Source organism: Rhinolophus hipposideros (genome assembly GCF_964194185.1).
Source record: "Rhinolophus hipposideros genome assembly, chromosome: 16".
Taxonomy (NCBI): domain Eukaryota; kingdom Metazoa; phylum Chordata; class Mammalia; order Chiroptera; family Rhinolophidae; genus Rhinolophus; species Rhinolophus hipposideros.
The window spans coordinates 22,588,826-22,607,201 of record NC_138062.1 but is presented as its reverse complement, the minus strand read 5'-3'; the positions used below and the strand labels follow the sequence as shown (position 1 = coordinate 22,607,201).

Sequence of the window (18,376 nt, the reverse complement as noted above, 5' to 3'; positions counted from 1 at the left end):
ATGAGGACTTCTTTCATTGACTCAACCCATTTCATTTGGTCTGCTGCTTTTCCTGCTGCCTTCTGTTTTCACCCGCATTATGCATTTTCCATAGGGCTCTCTGCCAAAACCATGTTTACAATGAAGCAGTTTTTCCCCGATCGGCCTTCTTCACTGTTCCACTTTTGCATCCATACATAGGAAGTGGGAATACGAGTGTATGCGTGATCTTAGCCTTGGTCTGTAAGGACACATCTTTGCTCTGGATGATCTTTCCTAATTGTTCCATTGCTGCCCTTCTGAGTTTCGTTGTTCTCTTGATTTCTTGGGTGCATTCTCCATTTGAATTGATGACGGAACCAATGTCAGCACAATCTGTAACAATTTAAATGTTTTCATTGTCTATGTTAAAGTTGTGTATTTCTTCTGTAGTTGTGAGTTTTGCTTTCTTCATGATCAAATGCAGTCCTTTGGCACTTTCACTTTCATTAGAAGTTGTTTCAAATCATTGCTACTTTCTGCCAGTAAGATGGTGTCATCTGCATGTCTTAAGTTATTGATATTTCTTCTATCAATTTTCACTTCTTCCTCTTAGTCTATCCCCGTGTCTGACACCTTTGCCTGTAGGAAACCATTCTCTCTCCATATTTTTTTTTTTGATAGTGGCTTCTTGTCCACAATATGGGTTGCAAACCAAGACAATCAAGTGCTAAGGCACATCCATGTCTTTCAGAGCAACCAGTAGCTTTTCATGATCAATGCAGTCAAAGACTTTACTGGAGTCTGTAAAACATGGTTAATCTTCTTCTAAAATTTTTGAAACACTCCCGTATCCAACGAATGTTTGCAATTAGATCTCAAGTGTGTCTTCCTTTTCTTTCTTCCTTCCACCCCGCCACCTCTTTCTTTCCTAAATCCAGCTGGGACATCTAGCTTTGCTCCATGTAAGATAGAAGCCTTTGTTTCATCACTTGCGCATCCCTTTACTTGCCATTCCCTTCCATTAGCTCATCTTAAAATCAGGATAGATAATAATGGAGCCTATCTGCAATAATGTTATGAAAAGTGAATGGGATTTGATAAATATAAAGTACCTGTTACTTTTGACTCCATATTAAGTTCAATAATGCTGCTATTATTGTTTCTATAAAATGGCGAACATTCATTTTTTTATTCTAAGTTATCTCTGATAATATCTGAAGAATGCGTATATATCCCACAGTTCACCTGGGACTCTTACCTCTGCCATAGGGGCTTGACCCACACTACTGCTGTGTCAAGAGCTCAGGAGGCTACTTCTTAGTATCATATTAGGTTGTGCAAATGTAATTGCAGCGTAAAAGGTTAAATAATTGCAAAAACCACAATTACTTTTCCACCACCATAATACAAGTGGCTTTTCTGGCAATGGTAGAAGGCATCGCAATACAGAAAAGGAAAATAAAACTCAGTACTAGATAGTGCATCTCCTAGAATTCCTAGGTCATGGTTCTGCATAGGAGAGATTTGCTTGACCGTTTCTTGACCCCCTTCTCTCTAGCCCTCGTCCCTTTGCCATACTACAGGGGCTAGTTAGCTCCTCCACGTAAAAAGCTTCTTACAATTCTTTATACATTATCGTCCAGGCCCCCCTGCCTCCAGTATTCCTCAGTCCAACATTCACCTTTTTGTTCTGCCTCAGGTTGACAGACAATGGGACCATCACATTCTCTAAGGGAAATTCCTACCCCAGTTTACCATATATGTTCTGGTATATGTTTGACACCTGGACAATGTGATAAAAATACTTAGTGTATTTCCAAAGTCTGGTGTATGCAGTTCGGAATGCACTGTTTTTAGAGATTCTTCTAGGATGTGTTTTATTTTGTCTGACTTTCTATTTTAGCTTCTTGGTAATAGACAGATTAAACGCTGGGCTCACAGCATTTTCTGGGTAACTTTTGAACCGACCCTATACATACCTGTACAGGGCACATGTGTACACACATGTAAAAGAGTAATAACTTTTGGAGTTATTACGAAGCTAAAGGAGCTGTCATTATTGGGACAAAGGAAGACCACTTTTAAATGAGCTAATATTTCTGCCTTTGTTTGAAAATTAAGTGATGCTTCTCTAGCTTCAAATAACAGCTATATAAGTGAGAACGCCATTAATGGTGGGCAAGTAGATAAAAGCAAAGGGACTATATAGCATAGGTAAAATTTAACTCATTCAAACCTGTGAGCAGCGTTGATCAAATTATATAAAAACTGAAAAACAACTTTTCTTCATTATCTTTTCAGTATATTCTAATATAAGATATATATTCTTCATAGAAAACTGGATCTCTTAATGCTGTTGAAAAATCTCTTCCAGGAAAAGTTCAGAATATATTCCTCATAGATGCTGTTGAACACTAAGCCTCTGTTTAAGCTTTCAATTTATATGTGATGGTTATTGTTAACAGTTGACCAAATCATGTGTTAGTATAAATGTTGCCTTTTCTTAAATGAATTTTAAAATAAAGATAGATAAGAAACTAAGGTAATTTAAAATTTTCATAGTGTTTTTCATATAACATTTGTTTATTAGAATTTGTTCATATGAAATTAGAATATTGCTCCTGTTATTTATGGTTTATTAGTACAAGGTAAAGGTCTGAATGTAAGATCATATATTTTATCATAGAAAGCAAGATGGCAATATTTCAGTTAATAAAAATAGTTTCTTCTATTTACCGATTATACTAGTGCTACTTAAGTTGACTCAGCTGCTTGTTACTAATTTTCAGAGATAACTACAGAAATTGAGTACATATTTAGAAATTTTTATGGCTTGAATGTCTAGCAATGTCAGGTTATTTCAGAAAGTGTCTGTTTTCAATATATTGCAAAAAATAAAACCAAAAACTGGTTTTCATTACAGATAGTTTAAGAAGCAGTACCTAAAAGCTAGTTGATACTCAGATGTATTATTTTGAATTTGTGTTAGCAACACATTTGAATAACAAATAAGTTATAGCAATATAACAATATTCAGCTAAGCAATATAAATATAGTTCACTATTTAGGTTAAATTATTTATATAAACCATTAGGAGTAATTTTTATGAGAGAAATGGATAAAAATATTAGGCATCCAAGGAAAATATAAAGAAGCATATAACAGGATATTTAAAAATAGAGCTCTGCTAATTACATGTCTTACTCTGTTATTATCTTTCCTTTTAAAAAAGGTATTTATTTAAGCTTGTTCTTTTAGGTTTTTTTTTTCCTTTTTATTGTGCTATATTTTATTATTTTTTATTTTTAAACGAGCCCTTTGTTCTCGGTGAACAGTTACGTAGTCTTTAATTCCTCTGTGAAACTCCCCTCTTCTGAATAGTTCTTTCCTTCTCATTCCTCCCAAATATACCATATATACCTCTCTTGGCAGTTAGCTCATATTGCAATTATTTTTATTCCCCTGTCTCTCAGCTCCACAGAATGGTGGAAGAAGGGGACTGCTGTGTAGTTTGTTAACTTCATGACTTAAGTCTTCAATAAATGTTAGGTGTTACTACTATATGCCTGGCAACTTTCTAATTATTTCATGACTATTCTCATTTGATACTTCTGAAAAGCATGTTACATTATGCACTTTTTTTATTTCAGGAAACTGAGGCACAGGGGGCTTAGCTAACTTGCCTAAGCATGAATGTGGCAGAGCCAAGATTTAAACTCAAATTGTCTGCTTCTAGAGTCTGTCTCTTAACCACGGTGTTAATTATGGTTTTCATAAGAATGAAGTAATCACTTTTTTGTCTTTCTGGTTTTTATGCTTGTTCTTGAACTTCTTTTATTTGAAATTTAAGCATAAGACTTATTCTTATGTGGTAGTATATGTGTTTAACCATATTTGCCTAATACAAGTAGAAGACCCTAATTTTTTTGTCCTTAAAAAAGAATCTATTGGTTAAGGAGATTTGTTGAGTTAAAAGACAACAGGATTTGGTTAAGATCACCTAGCTCTTGTGCAGATAAGCAAAAAAATTAAAGCTCAAGAAATAAAAGGTTCCTGAGTTTTCTTTCTCTCTCTCTATATGTGTGTGTTTGTGTATAATTATATAATCTCATGTTAAGCTCTATTATTGTCTCATATTATGATTTTTAAGAATATAATTATTTGGGTTTACCCCTATTGTAGTTTAAGTTTCATGTTAATTTTATTGATTACAGATACTAACCACATTTTACTTTATTTACTAAACTTACGTATGCTGCAGCATGGGCGTTGTTGAAGAAATGAGCTTTTGGTATTTACCTAAGACTTGTGTGATTTGTATAGTTAATAAATAAGTGTAACGAAGAATAAAAACATAATACTATGTGTGGATTTTACACACAAGTGGAAACTATAGCCTTCTTAGTGTTTTCTCTCTTTTACAAATATGTAAAAGCACTTTAAAACCATTTTTTTTATTATCAAAAGTCTAAAGTAAAACATTAGAACATATATTAATCTCTAAATTATTTTAAAATATTGTTTGAACGCTTTATGGAGTTTTTGGAGATAAGAACCCAACACATTGTAGACAGTCCATTAAAACAATAAGAAATGAAAGAGATACTTTGATAAGTGTTTCTGCCTGTTTTAACCTTGAGTGCTATTATCGGGGGTATGATGCCATATCTGTTTCATTGGCTTAGGCTTTTTCATGCTGAGAGAAATCAATACTTTGAGTCGTTGGATGACAGAGGAATCACTTCAGAATTAAAGGTGGCTGTCACACATTGTCATTGGTTGACTTTCGTTTGCTGTTGAGGTTTTTAAGCTTTCATTTTTCTAAGTCTGTTTTTCAGGAGTCTGTGAGATTTCTGTGGAGAACATTTTATTTTTCTTTTCTGATTCGACTTTCAATCTTTGTTAAAGGGATCAAGTGCAAGACCTCTAAAAGTGAAATATTGAAAAGTTCCTTAATTTGCTGTCCCTTAGGTGATTTTCCTTTTAAATGGTTTCCAATGAGACAAGTAATTTATAGTGTGATTTTGAGACAACTTGGGAAGTAATGTAGTATACTTCAAAATGTTTATTATAAAGTGTGTTTAGTTAACTAAAAATATAATATCCTGTTTGCAGTCATGAAAAAGAAGGAAGGTAGAACTATATGTTTTGACATCTAGTGATGTGTGTGTAGTTTGTTCCATTTACTGTACATGGAAACTGTATCTTCCTGTTGCCAGTGACTCTCCCTGTAGCAAACTACTGGCCAAACAGGAAGGAGGTGGAAGAGAGAACTTTCTTTTTATTTTATATAAGTAATTGCTTTCTAATCTATTTTTTTTTAAAGTATATGCTTCTTTAAAAAAAAGTTTAAAACGCAGAACTTGTAAAACCAATATACTTCAGTTGCTTAATTATTATACGTTAAATGTCACGAAATAAAGAGAAAGGCATATTAATATTTTTAAGAGTTTAGCTTTAAAAATTTTTATTGGAATTTATTTTTGTTTCACAATAATGTGCAAAATTAATGAAAATTTGCATACTAATCTGTTTCTCATAAAATACTGAAACTTTAGAAACTGTGTGCATTTAATATTATTAATGTACGTTCCTCTGTTTATATTTAAAGAAAACGGTTGTGAGAAGCCCTCCAAGTATGTCAATCCAATCAAAACCCTTTTTTGCTCCATTAAGCTAAATACTGTTCTGATTTTATGGAATGACTTACTTGCTTTATAAAAAATATTTAAGTTTGTTTTTTTAGCATTGTAATTTCTTTCCAAATTTTGAACTTCACGTAACTGAGATCAGAAAATAATGTGTTTTGACTTGGTATTTTGAGTTTAACATGTTTGTGCGATTCATTTAGTTTGTTACATTTTCTATTTTAAATGCTGTATGGTATTCCATTATGTGAGTAGACTATTGTGGGGACAAAGCCCCAAAAAAGCAGTTTCCAGGCTCTCGGCCTCACATAGAAAGGTTTTGGCTCGGGTAGTAAATGGCCATTAACTGTGATCAGATGGCCATCAGCTGTGGCTAGTTGGCCATCAGCTGTAACCAGTGAGCCATTGGCTACTAATATAACTGTCGTGGCTACGCTAGCAAGAGAGAGAAAATGGGGGCTAGCAAGAGCGGATTGCAGAGAGGCGGATGCCGCCGGTGAGAATATAGTGATATGACTCCCCTACCTATGGCTCCGCGGGTGTTCCTTTTTGGCCTCACCATGTCCTGCGTTCTTATGTGGGGAGTGGGAACAGAGACCCCGCCGGACGCCCTGCATGAGACATGGCGTAGTCGGCAGGATATGGTGCTGGCCAAAGCTTTCCGAAGGGCAGTGGAGCAGTTTGTGCCTATGAAAGCTCAGTCTGAGGAAGACCAGGAGGAGCAGCTGCCAGAGAGCTCGATCCCCGTGGAGGGGTGGGAAGATGTGGACGGTTCCCCAACCAGCAGAGGCTGGAGAAAGCGAAGGTTGTTGCCGCCCTGTGGGCTGGGAAGTGCTTGCTGACGCAACCTGGATGCGGGATTTGTCCCAGGAGGAAACGCTTGCTGAGTCCTCCGTGGGAGATGAGGGTGAGGTCAAGGTCGTCCCTCACCCCCAGGACAGCCCTGGCGAATGACTATGGACCATGGGGAATTGCCTTCCATCCCTAATTTAATGGACCGCTTGACTGGGAACATACCACCATGTAGTGGGACTGGTGGATGTTTGCTTTTGTGTCTTGACTGGTCGCCATCGAGAATACATAAGCACCTTGATGTGAGCCGCTGTTGTTCCAGCATAGTGCCCTGAGAGGCCTAGAGAGAGTGGCAGTGCCCTAAGAGCCCTGGCTGAGTCCAGGAAGTCTGGCTGTGCCCAGAGAGAGTGGCAGTGCCCTGAGAGGCCCTGGTTGTGCCCGCGGAGACTAGTGGTACCCTAAGAAACCCAGGAAGTCTGGCTGTGCTCAGACGTACTGGGGTGGTGCCCTGAGAAACCCTTGCTGTGCCCGGGGAGTCAGGTGGTACCCTAAGAAGTCCAGGAAGTCTGGCTGTGCCCAGAAGTACTGGTGGTGCCCTGAGAAACCCTGGCTGTGTCCAGAGAGCCTGGCTGTGTCCAGGATATTGCATTCACCTCCGGGCTCCTCGCATAGGGCCCCTCGCGGGAGACGCTTGTCACGTAGATTGTGAGGCGAGACCTTGTAGGGATGGAGTGTGGGGACAAAACCCCAAAAAAGCAGTTTCCAGGCTCTTGGCCTCACATAGAAAGGTGCTGGCTCAGGTAGCAAATGGCCATTATCTGAGATCAGATGGCCATCAGCTGTGGCTAGTTGGCCGTCAGCTGTAACCCGTAAGCCATTGGCCACTAATATAACTGCTGTGGCTACACTGGCAGAAGGAATTGGGGCTAGCAAGAGCGGATTGTAGAGAGGCGGATGCCGCCGGTGAGAATTTAGTGATATGACTCCCCTACTTATGGCTCCGTGGGTGTTCCTTTTTGGCCTCACCATGTCCTGCCTTCTTATGTGGGGAGCGGGACCAGAGACTCCACCTGACGCCCAGCACGACAGCTGTTTTTCATAATTTCTTCTACTATCATTGGCAATTGGTGTTTTCTAGTTTTTACCTACTATGGCTAATGCTGGTTTGACTCTTTATAAGTTTTTTGGTGTACCTGCTCAAGCATTTCTGTAGGGTGAACTTAATTCTTTTAAAGTTTTCATGGTTTCAATTTTAGTAGATATTTCCACACAGTTTTTGCAGAAGTGTGTACAGCTCCCAACATCAGTTTATAGCTGTTCCCATTAATCCACGTTCTCATCAACAATTGATCCGTGATTTTTGTTTTGGCATCCTAGGAATTGTGTACTGGTATCTCATGGTGTTTCTGCTTTAGATTTTATTTTCTTATGAAGCCGTACATCCTTTCTTCTGCTTGTTATATGTTATCTATTTTTTCTTTTGTTCAGTATCTGTCTTTTATCCAGTTTTTTATTGGTTATTTGTATTTTCTTATTGATTTGTAGAGTGTGTTTACCTATTTGGTATATGAGCTTTTTCCCCATATGAGTATTTTGACTACATTTTTTTTTCTGTCAGTACCTTGCCTATGCATTTTTTAAAAAAAACTTCATGAACCTGATTGAGATATAATTTATATATAATAAGATACACCCATTTTAAGTATACGGTTTAGAGTTTTGTCAGGTATATACACCTGTGTAATTGTTATAATCAATATATAGAAAATTTCTATCTCAGAGCATTTCCTTATGATTCATTGTGGTCAGTTCCTCCACATAGAGGCGTACGTATATCCAAACCTAGGCAACTACTCATCCGGTTTCTGTTATTAGAGATAGTTTTGCATGATACATAATTTGATACATTTTGCATGATACATAATTTGATACATTTTGCATTAAACATTTTGTTTATTGCATGAGGCAAAAGATAAGTTTATTTCTCGTTTTGTACAGTGGGTAACTAAGTGTTTCAGCACTCGTTTTGGAAAAGATAGTTCTCCTTCATTTAATAAACCTAAAACTCTTGATTTCTAAGTTTATAGCATTGTTCCAAGAATGTAAAATCCTACAATTTGGTGTTTTTTGTAAAATTGTTTTGCTTTTCTCTTTTTTTGTTCATATACATTTTATAATTGGCTTGTCAATATTCATAAAAATCCTACTAACATTTTAATTATGATTGTGTTAAATGACCAGTTGGTTATTGCCAGTATATAGAAATACAAATTAATTTTTGGTGATTTCTTTATCCAAGAAACTTGTCAAACTCATAAGTTCTGGTATTTTTTTTTCCCTTAGAACTCTTGGGATTATTACATACATGAACATATTTAAAAATGAAGACTCTGTTACACTCCTTACTGTTCAAACTATCTTTTTATTTCTTATTTTTGCCTAATTGAGCTGGTCTGGACCTCTGTTTACAGTACTGAATGGAATTCATAAGAAAGGACATACTTGTTTTATCTCCAAGTTTACTTCAATGATTTTCATAGATACCCTTTCTAAGGTTTTGGAAGTCTCTTTGTATTCTGAATTTGTGAAGTTTTGTTTTGTTTCGTTCTGTCCTTTATGATGAAAGGTTTTTAAATTTTGTGAAATGCTTTTAAAAAAAAGTCTGTTGACAAACAAATGAAGAAACAAAAACTCATAGACACAGACAATAGTTTAGTTACCAGAGGGTAAGGTGGAAGGGAGGTGGGAGATGAGGGTAAAATGGATCAAATATATGGTGATGGAAGGAGAGCTGACTCTGGGTGGTGAACATGATATGATGTGCTGATGATGTATTGCAGAGTTGTGCACCTGGAATCTATGTAACTTTGCTGACAAGTGTCACCCCCATTAACTTTAAAAAAATCCCTTTGAGGATATATATTTTTTTCCTTTTTTTTTTCCTGTTATATGGTGAGTTATACTGTTTGATATTCAGATTTAAATTAAACTAATCTTGCATTCTATGGATAAACTCTATTGATTTAGAATCCATTTTTTATAAAGCTGAATGCTAGTATTTCACTAGGGATTTTTGTGTTTATTTACACAAATTATGTTGGTTTTTAGTTTTCCATTCCTGTAATGTAAAATTAGTTGTAATGTATTCCTTAGCCTCTATTATCTGAATGAGTTTAAAATCTGTATTTTTTTTCCTTAAATATTTAGTATTTTCTGTTATATAACATTTAACGTTATTAATTTTCCTTTAAATGCTGCTTTAATTCCCACAATTTTTTTCTAATTTTCTTTGTGATTTCATCTTTGATCTATAAGTTATTTGGATAGGAATTACTTAATTTCCAATTATTTTGAAACTTTTCAGATATTATTTTTTTCACTCTGTATGTCAGCCAAAGAGTCAAAAGGGCTTCTAGATTTCTATGTCTCTTTCTCTATGTAACTGCCTCTTCTCTAGTAGTTTGTCCTTCAAATTCCCATATTTCCTTCTCAAACTTTAACCTTATTTTACGTGCAAAAAATATATAGGAGACATACCTTCTGACCCTTGAAAACGTCTTGAGGATATTTAGGGGATTACATATAACCTGAGTGTATCTGGCATATAGGAAGCATAAAAAGGGTGTTGAAGGATAACCTACCACATTGTAGGATTATAGAAGACCACAAATTCTAGCTTGTGAAGTTTGGTCTTAATTGTTCAATATGTTAGACAATCATGTACATTTTTGAGGGTCTGGTATATAAATATATCTGTACTATATACCAAAGTAATTTCTTCTAGAAGTGATTCTGTGATTGTTCATAAGAGGACCATTAGAAGATCATGTCGAGAGCTGAATTGTGAACTAATAAATACCTGTATTAGGGCTGTGATGAGAGTGTTCACGAGTTTTTTTGCTAAAATGGAATGGTGGGGTATTAAGTGAAGGAAACTGACAAGCCACAGATGTCAGAAACAGAAAAGCTTGCCCTTTCCAGTATATTAACATGTTTGGAATAAAGGTGGTAGGATCAGTTTTGTACATTTTTGTTGTCATGGTTGTTTCACTTGCATGCTTTTATTCTTAATTGATTTAGAAATAAGATCACTACATTGAAAAACTTACAGTAAGAAAAGTTCAAATCCCAATAAGTAGTCCAAGGAAACCTAATTCAGGTGGTCTTGCTGTTGTCTTTACTTGTAAGATATCTATCCTCATTGGTTCTAGTAACTGCAAGTACAAGGAAATGAGGGTTGTTTCTTATCACAAAACAAGAAGTCTGGAGACCGCCCTGGGGCTTCCACAACATATCCCTGGTGTTGGTGCATCTCTGTCTTGGACAGAGACTGGCTCTACTGTCTTGGACATGTGCTTTGTCTTGTCCTCACAAGATGGCTGCTCCCATTCTGGGCGTCTTTTGGTGATACCAGGAGGGATCCTTGTGGCTCCGCTTATCTCAGAAAAGCAGTCACTGCCCTCTTCTTTGTGTGGGGTAGCCTGGTGAAACAGTTCCTAGATTTCCCTGCAAGTAGTTTCTTCCTCACCCTGGCTTAGGACCATTAGGAATTCTTCCTGTATCTCTCCCATCAGTTTTGTCCATTTTTAACTTTAGGTTATCATTGGATGGTTAGAGGTTATCCTATAGACAGATATGTGGGCTCAGAGTTTAGGAAAATAGCTGGGGCAGATATAAAGAATTTGAAAACTAGATTTAAATTGATAATAGTAGATGCAGTGGGAATGGATAATATTACCCATAAAATTTGACAAATGCTTGAGAATATGTCAGCGTTTCATAATGGGGATTAATAAAGGAAAAAGGCTCACCACCAAGAAGGGTGATTAAAGAGATGACAGGTGGATACTAGAGGAATGTGCTTAATTTTAAGTTTACTTCTCTCTGAGCTTTCATGCAAAAGAGAAATAGTAAAGTTAGGTAGAGTCATAACATTGGCAAGGAAAGACTAAATGTGATATTTTCTTTATTTTTCATTTATATTTAATGAGCCAGAATAGTCACTTGAATTATAAATAGCCAGTCAAAATTGTTTATCTCTTGGATTATTTCTTTATTTTTTTCCCTGCAAATAAGTGAATTTCTTTTAAGAAGTAAGTTTATTTATCTTATTTTCATTTATTAATAGTGTAGTAATAAATCTGAAATTTCTTTAGCAATAATCAATTACATTTGAATTGTTAGTCTAAGATGCCTATTTCATTTCTTCTTAGATTCAGATATTTTTGTGGTCATTGTTGCGATGGCATATTACTTAGTTTACATGCTGCTTGAAATAGGAAAACAGAAAAGTTGATGCAAAGTAAAATTGAATTAAAGTATTAGACCTGACCCTTGGTTTTATAGGTGTATGGTACATTTTGGGAGGGTTTCTTAAGATACCCCCATCAATCTTTAAACACAAACACACATATACAAATATATAACCCACCTATAAGGAACATGGATTTTATTTGAAAGCAAGTATCCCTAATATGTACTGGACTTTGAATGATTGTCGTACATAGAATATATTATTGGTTTTTAATAAGAATGTGTTCAAATTGCATTTTAAAGATATTTTTTAAAATAGATACAAGTTCATTATATCTTTACAAAACATTTTTGTTTGGTTTCCTTTTATCATGTTTTAAGGTCAGATGTGACTCTAATGTTCCACAATGAGACAGAGATTGATAATCGGGAAAGAATAGCCCTTTAATGTGATTTATATCTATAGATTTTATGTCAGATATGAAAAGTTGCTGTTTAAATTGTAAAGGAGGATCCATTAAAGAACACTTTCAACTATTTTGCTATTTAGCTTGCCTTGGATTCTTTAGAATTACACATTTTTAAGCTAACTTTAATACTTTACCAAATGTTTACAAAATATAATTTGACAATGTTAAAGTATTCTAATATTAATAAAATACAAAATAATTGGCTATTAAATAATGCATATTTTTATAATTTTAGTACTGTTTAATATGAAGGTATATGGTATTTTGGGGGGAGTGTAGAAACCAATTATTTTCTAATTTCTATCAATTATTGTAATTTTCTCTTATCAGTTGAGGTTAGAAAGGGTAGATATGTACACATTAGGGAATGTGGAAGGTATAAAAATGCCACAAATGTCTTTCGTTTTGTCCTATTGGTTTCAGTGCACGGTTGGATTGGTTAGATATGAAGTAACCTATAAAGTACTGCTTACTTCTTGAATGTCTCTCTGAAAATATCACATAACAGTTGACATTTTTGTTCCACAGTATAATTCATTGGGTGTCTTCACTTAAACTACTGTCCCTTTAAGTATTTCTTAGTCATATTTTCCTTTTTTTGCTCAATTCATGTTTTTGAGAAACTGAACTATACTGTAGTTGATTTGGCTCAGTCTTGCCTTTAATGTGTTATAAATTCATCCAGTCTCTAACATGACTTATTTTCTCAACATCAATGTTTAGGAAAAAATAGTTTTTCTTTGTCAGTATATAAAATCTAACCTCTCAACAGTTGCCCAAAATCTTCTAATTGTCCAAATTTTAGAGCCATTATAATCCTCTCATTTTGCAGATGAAGTCAGTTATACATAAAGACGTAAAGTGAGTCAGTTGCCCAAGTCTCCCAGGAGATATTCCCAAGGATGGTACTTTAATCAGACTTTTGTTTTGCTTCCTAATCTTGTATTTATTCATATACATATGTAAGATATATTCATATGTCTAGTACTGTGATTTTTAGTGGTTTTTGTCAATCTTCATTATGCATTCCAGACTATCTTCTTAATTGTTTTCTTGTATTTTGTGGTGCTTCTCCATTACATGAAATCAACCCATATTTTTCTGCCTTGCCTCTGCTTTAAGGTTATCTTTTTTTCCCATCAAGGAATGACGTATCTCCTCAAAATCTTTAATTTTTTGTCTTCCTTCGTAGCATTTTGTATATTACTTTCTGTACACCTTTCTGTTAAAAACAATTTTTAGCTTCAGTGATTTAATGTCAATGATATACTTTTATTACCACTTCTCCTCCCTAACTAGAGAGAAATGGGGATTCTCCAGGGCAAAGGCTATCAAGATAATTCAACCTTTGAACTCTATAGCCAAGTGTTTTGCACAAAGAGATATTTGATTTCTTATGCATATCATTTTGGTTGCTTTTGGTGTTAGGGACACAAAACCTATTTCACACTGGCATGTAATGAATCAATATGAGTTTATAGGTTCTTACAAAAAATATGAGAAAAAACAACAACGAAAAAGGAGTCACAGAAAGTCTAAAGGTAGGGTGGTTTTTGATGCAGCAGTTGATGATTCCATTTTGAACACGCTCTATATTTCTATAATTATCATGGGTCTGATCCCTTGGGGTTTTGGCTTCATCTTCAGTCTAGCGTCCCTCATAGTATGCAGAGAGTTTTCAACACTGTTGGAATTACAGATTTCCTCTTTTATACCCTAAGAGGAAGGAAGGAACTATCCAACAAAAATCCTGACCTTTTCTCTTAATGCACCAATTAGATAAAGTGTTCTCCCTGAGCCAGTTCATCAATATGGGTGTAATTTTACTCATTGGTTTAGGAAAATTAGGTCCCTCTGTTGTTGCTGGGGCAGTGCTGGGGGTGGTGTGTGACAACAATCTATCTAAACTGGTATACAGTAGGAAAGGCAGGCAGGCACACTGTTTATCACATACACAAACTAGTAATGTTTTTTCTAATATCAAATTTTTGTGAACGTATTGTAAATTGTGTGTATGGGTGTGTATGTTAGCTTGTATCTGGACGTTGAGTAGAGCCCAATAGACCCTAGGAATAGAATTAAGAATCAAGCTTCATTAATCTTAGTTTTCCTATCTTATGCAATTAGCTAACCAGGTGTTATAGCATCATAAACATGACACAAGTATCTGAATTTCAAAGGAAAAGAAACATCTTAGAACCAGTGATTGTATTATCTGATTATTGCTAAAGAATCCTAAAATTTTTGGCAAAATTCATGATATCTAAGACACTACTTTTCAAACTTTAAAGTATACATCACGTGGGGATCTTATTAAAATCCACATTGTGATTTAGTAGGGGTGGAGTGGGACCTGTAATTCTGCACTTTTTAATAAGTTTCTAGGTGATTCCAGTTCTCCATTTTGCATAGCTAGGTTTTAAAAGCCCCAAACTGTTTTTTGTCATTTTTCTGAAGGTGCTGAAAATTCAACTCAGTTTTCTATTGCAAACCACCATAGTCTCTTTTCTGGATCTCTGCAGTGACCTTATACTTGATCTCCCTCCTTAAATTGTCGTATCCACTGCAATCAATTCTCTAAATGGCATCTATAGTGATCATTTTAATATATAATCAGTTGCATCACTTCATTGCTTAAAACCTTCGATTGGTATCACAGTGCATTAGAATAAAATTTAAACCCCTTAGCACAACTACATAGTACTAAGTGATGAAGCTTCCTGCGTCTCAAAAATCATTTCATACCCTTACTCACTTTGCCTGGAGTGCTTTGCAACTGCCCTTCATGCTATTTGTAATATGGGCACTTGCAGCTAGCTCCCTTGACTAGCTCCTTCTGACTATTCAGGTCTCTGCTTAAATAGTAACCACTTTTCAGTGTATCTTATGAATGAATTCATAGAAATAATTTCTTGAGGGATTCTTGTGCTGATAATATATCAGTGAATTTCAGTCAATTCAGTTAATGAGGGATGTAAAAGTAACTTTAAATTTTTGGTTGGTTTCGAAAAAATTGTTTTGGTTGATTCCAATTCACGTTAGAGATTACTTCGTCATGCATTTTAAGTTTTTTTTCCATATTTTTATAGTATTAATAGATGTTTCTTTTTTCTATCCAAGTCACTGTGTGCCCAGTATTCTGCTGACAAACGAGAAGATGAGAAGATGTGTGATCATTTGATAAGAGCAGCTAAGTATCGAGACCATGTGACAGCAACTCAACTAATCCAGAAAATTATCAACATTCTCACAGACAAGCATGGAGCCTGGGGAAATTCTGCAGTAAGGTAAAGGGATATTATAGGATTTGGCCACTGTTTTTTTTTATAGAATTCCAGGGTTTAGATAAAGGGCTTTGGATATGATCAAGGCCATGTGAAGAACAGAGTAATTTAATTTTGTATTTTATCATCTACTATGAATTTAAAGCAAAGGGGAAGGAGGAAATGGTTATGGGTACAATTATGGATCTTTGTTACTTCAGTTTCCTCAACTATTTCTAAAAGAATATTTGCTCAAAATTTATTAATTTTGAAATGTTAAGGGAAGTAGTGAATGTAATCTGTTTTATTAGGTATACATATATCTGAATTTATACAAATACAATAAATTTTAAGAAACTATTATTTAACACTTTTGAATTTTTACCACATAAATTTGAAAACGTAATTTGTGTTTCTTTGAATTGTGTTGCAAATTCCAAGACTATAATGATAAAAATTGTTAAATGCCTTCTTTAAAATATTATTCGCTATATCTGCTTTCTTAAGATTACCAAACTGCGCATGCTGTTTTTGATTCTAATCTCCAGAAAGAGTAATTAAATCACCTTCTAGGACTAAGGAACTTAGTCAAATTGTAAAATCTATGCTACAGATCTTAGAAATATGTTTTGACTCAGTAATGTTAATCAAAAAGTTCTATATTTTGCTATTAGAAAGATGTATTTTTTAATTCCTCATTTCTGTATAACTTGCTAGAAGACAACAAAGAATGAAAATAGTAAGTTGCTTATATAGTGTATATAGGAGTTATTAGTTTTCACTTGTATTTCAAGCAACTGATGTTTCTAGCAGACATCTAAGTCTAGTTTTAGAAATTTTGTGAATAGAAAATAATTTTAATGTTTAAAGGTGAACTTTAAACTACTTGAGTTGAAAGCCTCTTGTTTCAGGTTTTTTTCTTTTTAACATTAAATTTATAGAGATAACAGTGGTCCATAACATGTAAGTTTCAGCTATATTCCATTGTGTGCTCACTACCCAAAGTTGTCTCTTTCTGTCAGCATATATTTGACCTCCTTTACTGGCCTCATGCTTCCAACATCTCCCTTCCTGTCTTGTAACCATCATACTGTTGTCTGTGTCTATGAATTTGTTTGTTTTGTTTGTTGGTTTTTGTTTTATATTCCACATGAGTGAAATCATATGGTTCGTATCCCTTTCCGTCGGACTTAATTTCAACTTAGAATGATACTCTCAAGATCCATCCATGTTGTCGCAAATGGCAATACTTTACCACTTTTGATGGCTGAGTAGTATTCCATTGTATATATGTACCACATCTTCTTTATCCAATCTTCAATCGAAGGACACACTTAGGTTGTTACCATGTTTTAGCTATTGTGAATAATGCTGCAGTGAAATTACGGGATTTTTTTTTTTTTAGTACAAATATATATTTGTATTAAAAAAATGCAGAGTAGATATGTGTCATGATGCTTATTATGAAGAATACTTAAAATGAATTACGTTTTTGGGCATATCATTTTTGGTGTTCAGAGGAATGAATACAGATCAGACTTCAGTGCAAAAGGACTGAATAAAGGCAGGCACCATGTTTGTTTGTTTTAATCCTATTCCAGTTGATTTCAGCTGCAAGAGTAGTCATGGTAATGAAATGAATTACTGGGTCAGCGTTCTCTGATGCCTTATCTTGCAACATGTAAAAGCCCGTGAGTGTCTGGGGCTGGGAAGCTGTATTGAGAGGTTTAGAATTTCAGAATACTTTAATATTACAGATTTGATAAAGTCATTTTGACGTCAGGTACTTAATAAATTGGGATATTACTTTGACATAGAGTGCCTGGCATGTATTGGGACCTCAATATGTATTTTTAAAGTATTTTTTTAACCTAAAAGGAGTGTCACAATTGAAAAATTAAAAACTTTTAGGTAACTTGTGACAAATGTTTCACTTATGCTAAGTGTGTCATTTTTAGGATATCAAAATTCTTTCTAGTGATAGCTAGCTATACCTTTGTATAGCATAGAATAACTGTGCTACCAACATTAAAGCATTGCTTTCCTGAAGTGATTTTGATGTAATAAAGTATCTTGGAGAACTCAATGGACTGTGAAATGTATTTATGTAGAAAAATAATTAGTGTTTCTGTAGCAGAGTTGTTCACAGGCATCAACTCTATTCTGCTATACAGACTGAAACAATTGAAGTAAATCCTGAAATTTTCATATTTCCAAGTCCACAGAACAAAAAACATATTACTTTTTTCCTCCCAAATGAAAATTGCTGTCAAACTGTCAGCTTTTAAATGTTTGCATTTTAAATTAAGAGCAACAACAAAAGGTGTCTCATCTAAAGGAAATTATTAGTGAATTGATATTTTTCTCTATAAATCTCGTAATTTACTTAGATTTCATTAAAAACAATATTGTAGCAAAGCTCATTGCCTCCATGCGGGTATTTCTTTTGTCATTGCATTTAGTTTTGTGTGACATTCATCTGTTACTTATTTAAAACTCCTGGTTGCTCCCTAATTCCTTTAATACAATTATCTCAAAAAAGTCCTTTTCGATATTAATTACAATGGAAGTGAATTTGTAGACCTTGGTGCTCCTTTTTAGGTAGCTATGCAAGAATATCTAGTTGATAAAATGTATGCTGGCTCACCATTCTTTGACAGTCGTTAACTATTCTCTGATTTCCCTTGTATGAGGCTTGCATAATCAGCTTGTAAATTATGGACATGGTTGTAATAAATGAGACTAACACAGTGTACTTTGTTCTTCACTTAGCATAATTCTAGAAAACATAAATGGCATTAGAGAGAAATCAGAGTCATACTGTAGCTGTAATGCATTTAACTATCCTAAGCCTGTTAAAAGAAAGATGCACAATGAGCAAAATTCTAGTAAAGAGGATTAAATTATTTTAAGTATAATTTCTTTGTGTTTTATCTAAAGAATTATAGTAGCGTTTTGTCTTATAAATTCAATCATATTAGAATATCTA

The 18,376-nt window shown here is 34.6% G+C and overlaps 1 protein-coding gene across 3 annotated transcripts in view; it reads left to right on the top strand.

Moving 5' to 3' along the window:
* Positions 1-18,376, top strand: part of LRBA (LPS responsive beige-like anchor protein) — a 570,825-nt gene that overhangs the window by 227,812 nt on the left and 324,637 nt on the right. For all 3 annotated transcript variants that reach the window (XM_081075612.1, XM_081075611.1, XM_081075613.1), the window contains exon 37: positions 15,245-15,411. In XM_081075612.1, coding sequence (XP_080931738.1) covers positions 15,245-15,411 — 167 coding nt within the window. The remainder of the gene's footprint in view (positions 1-15,244; positions 15,412-18,376) is intronic.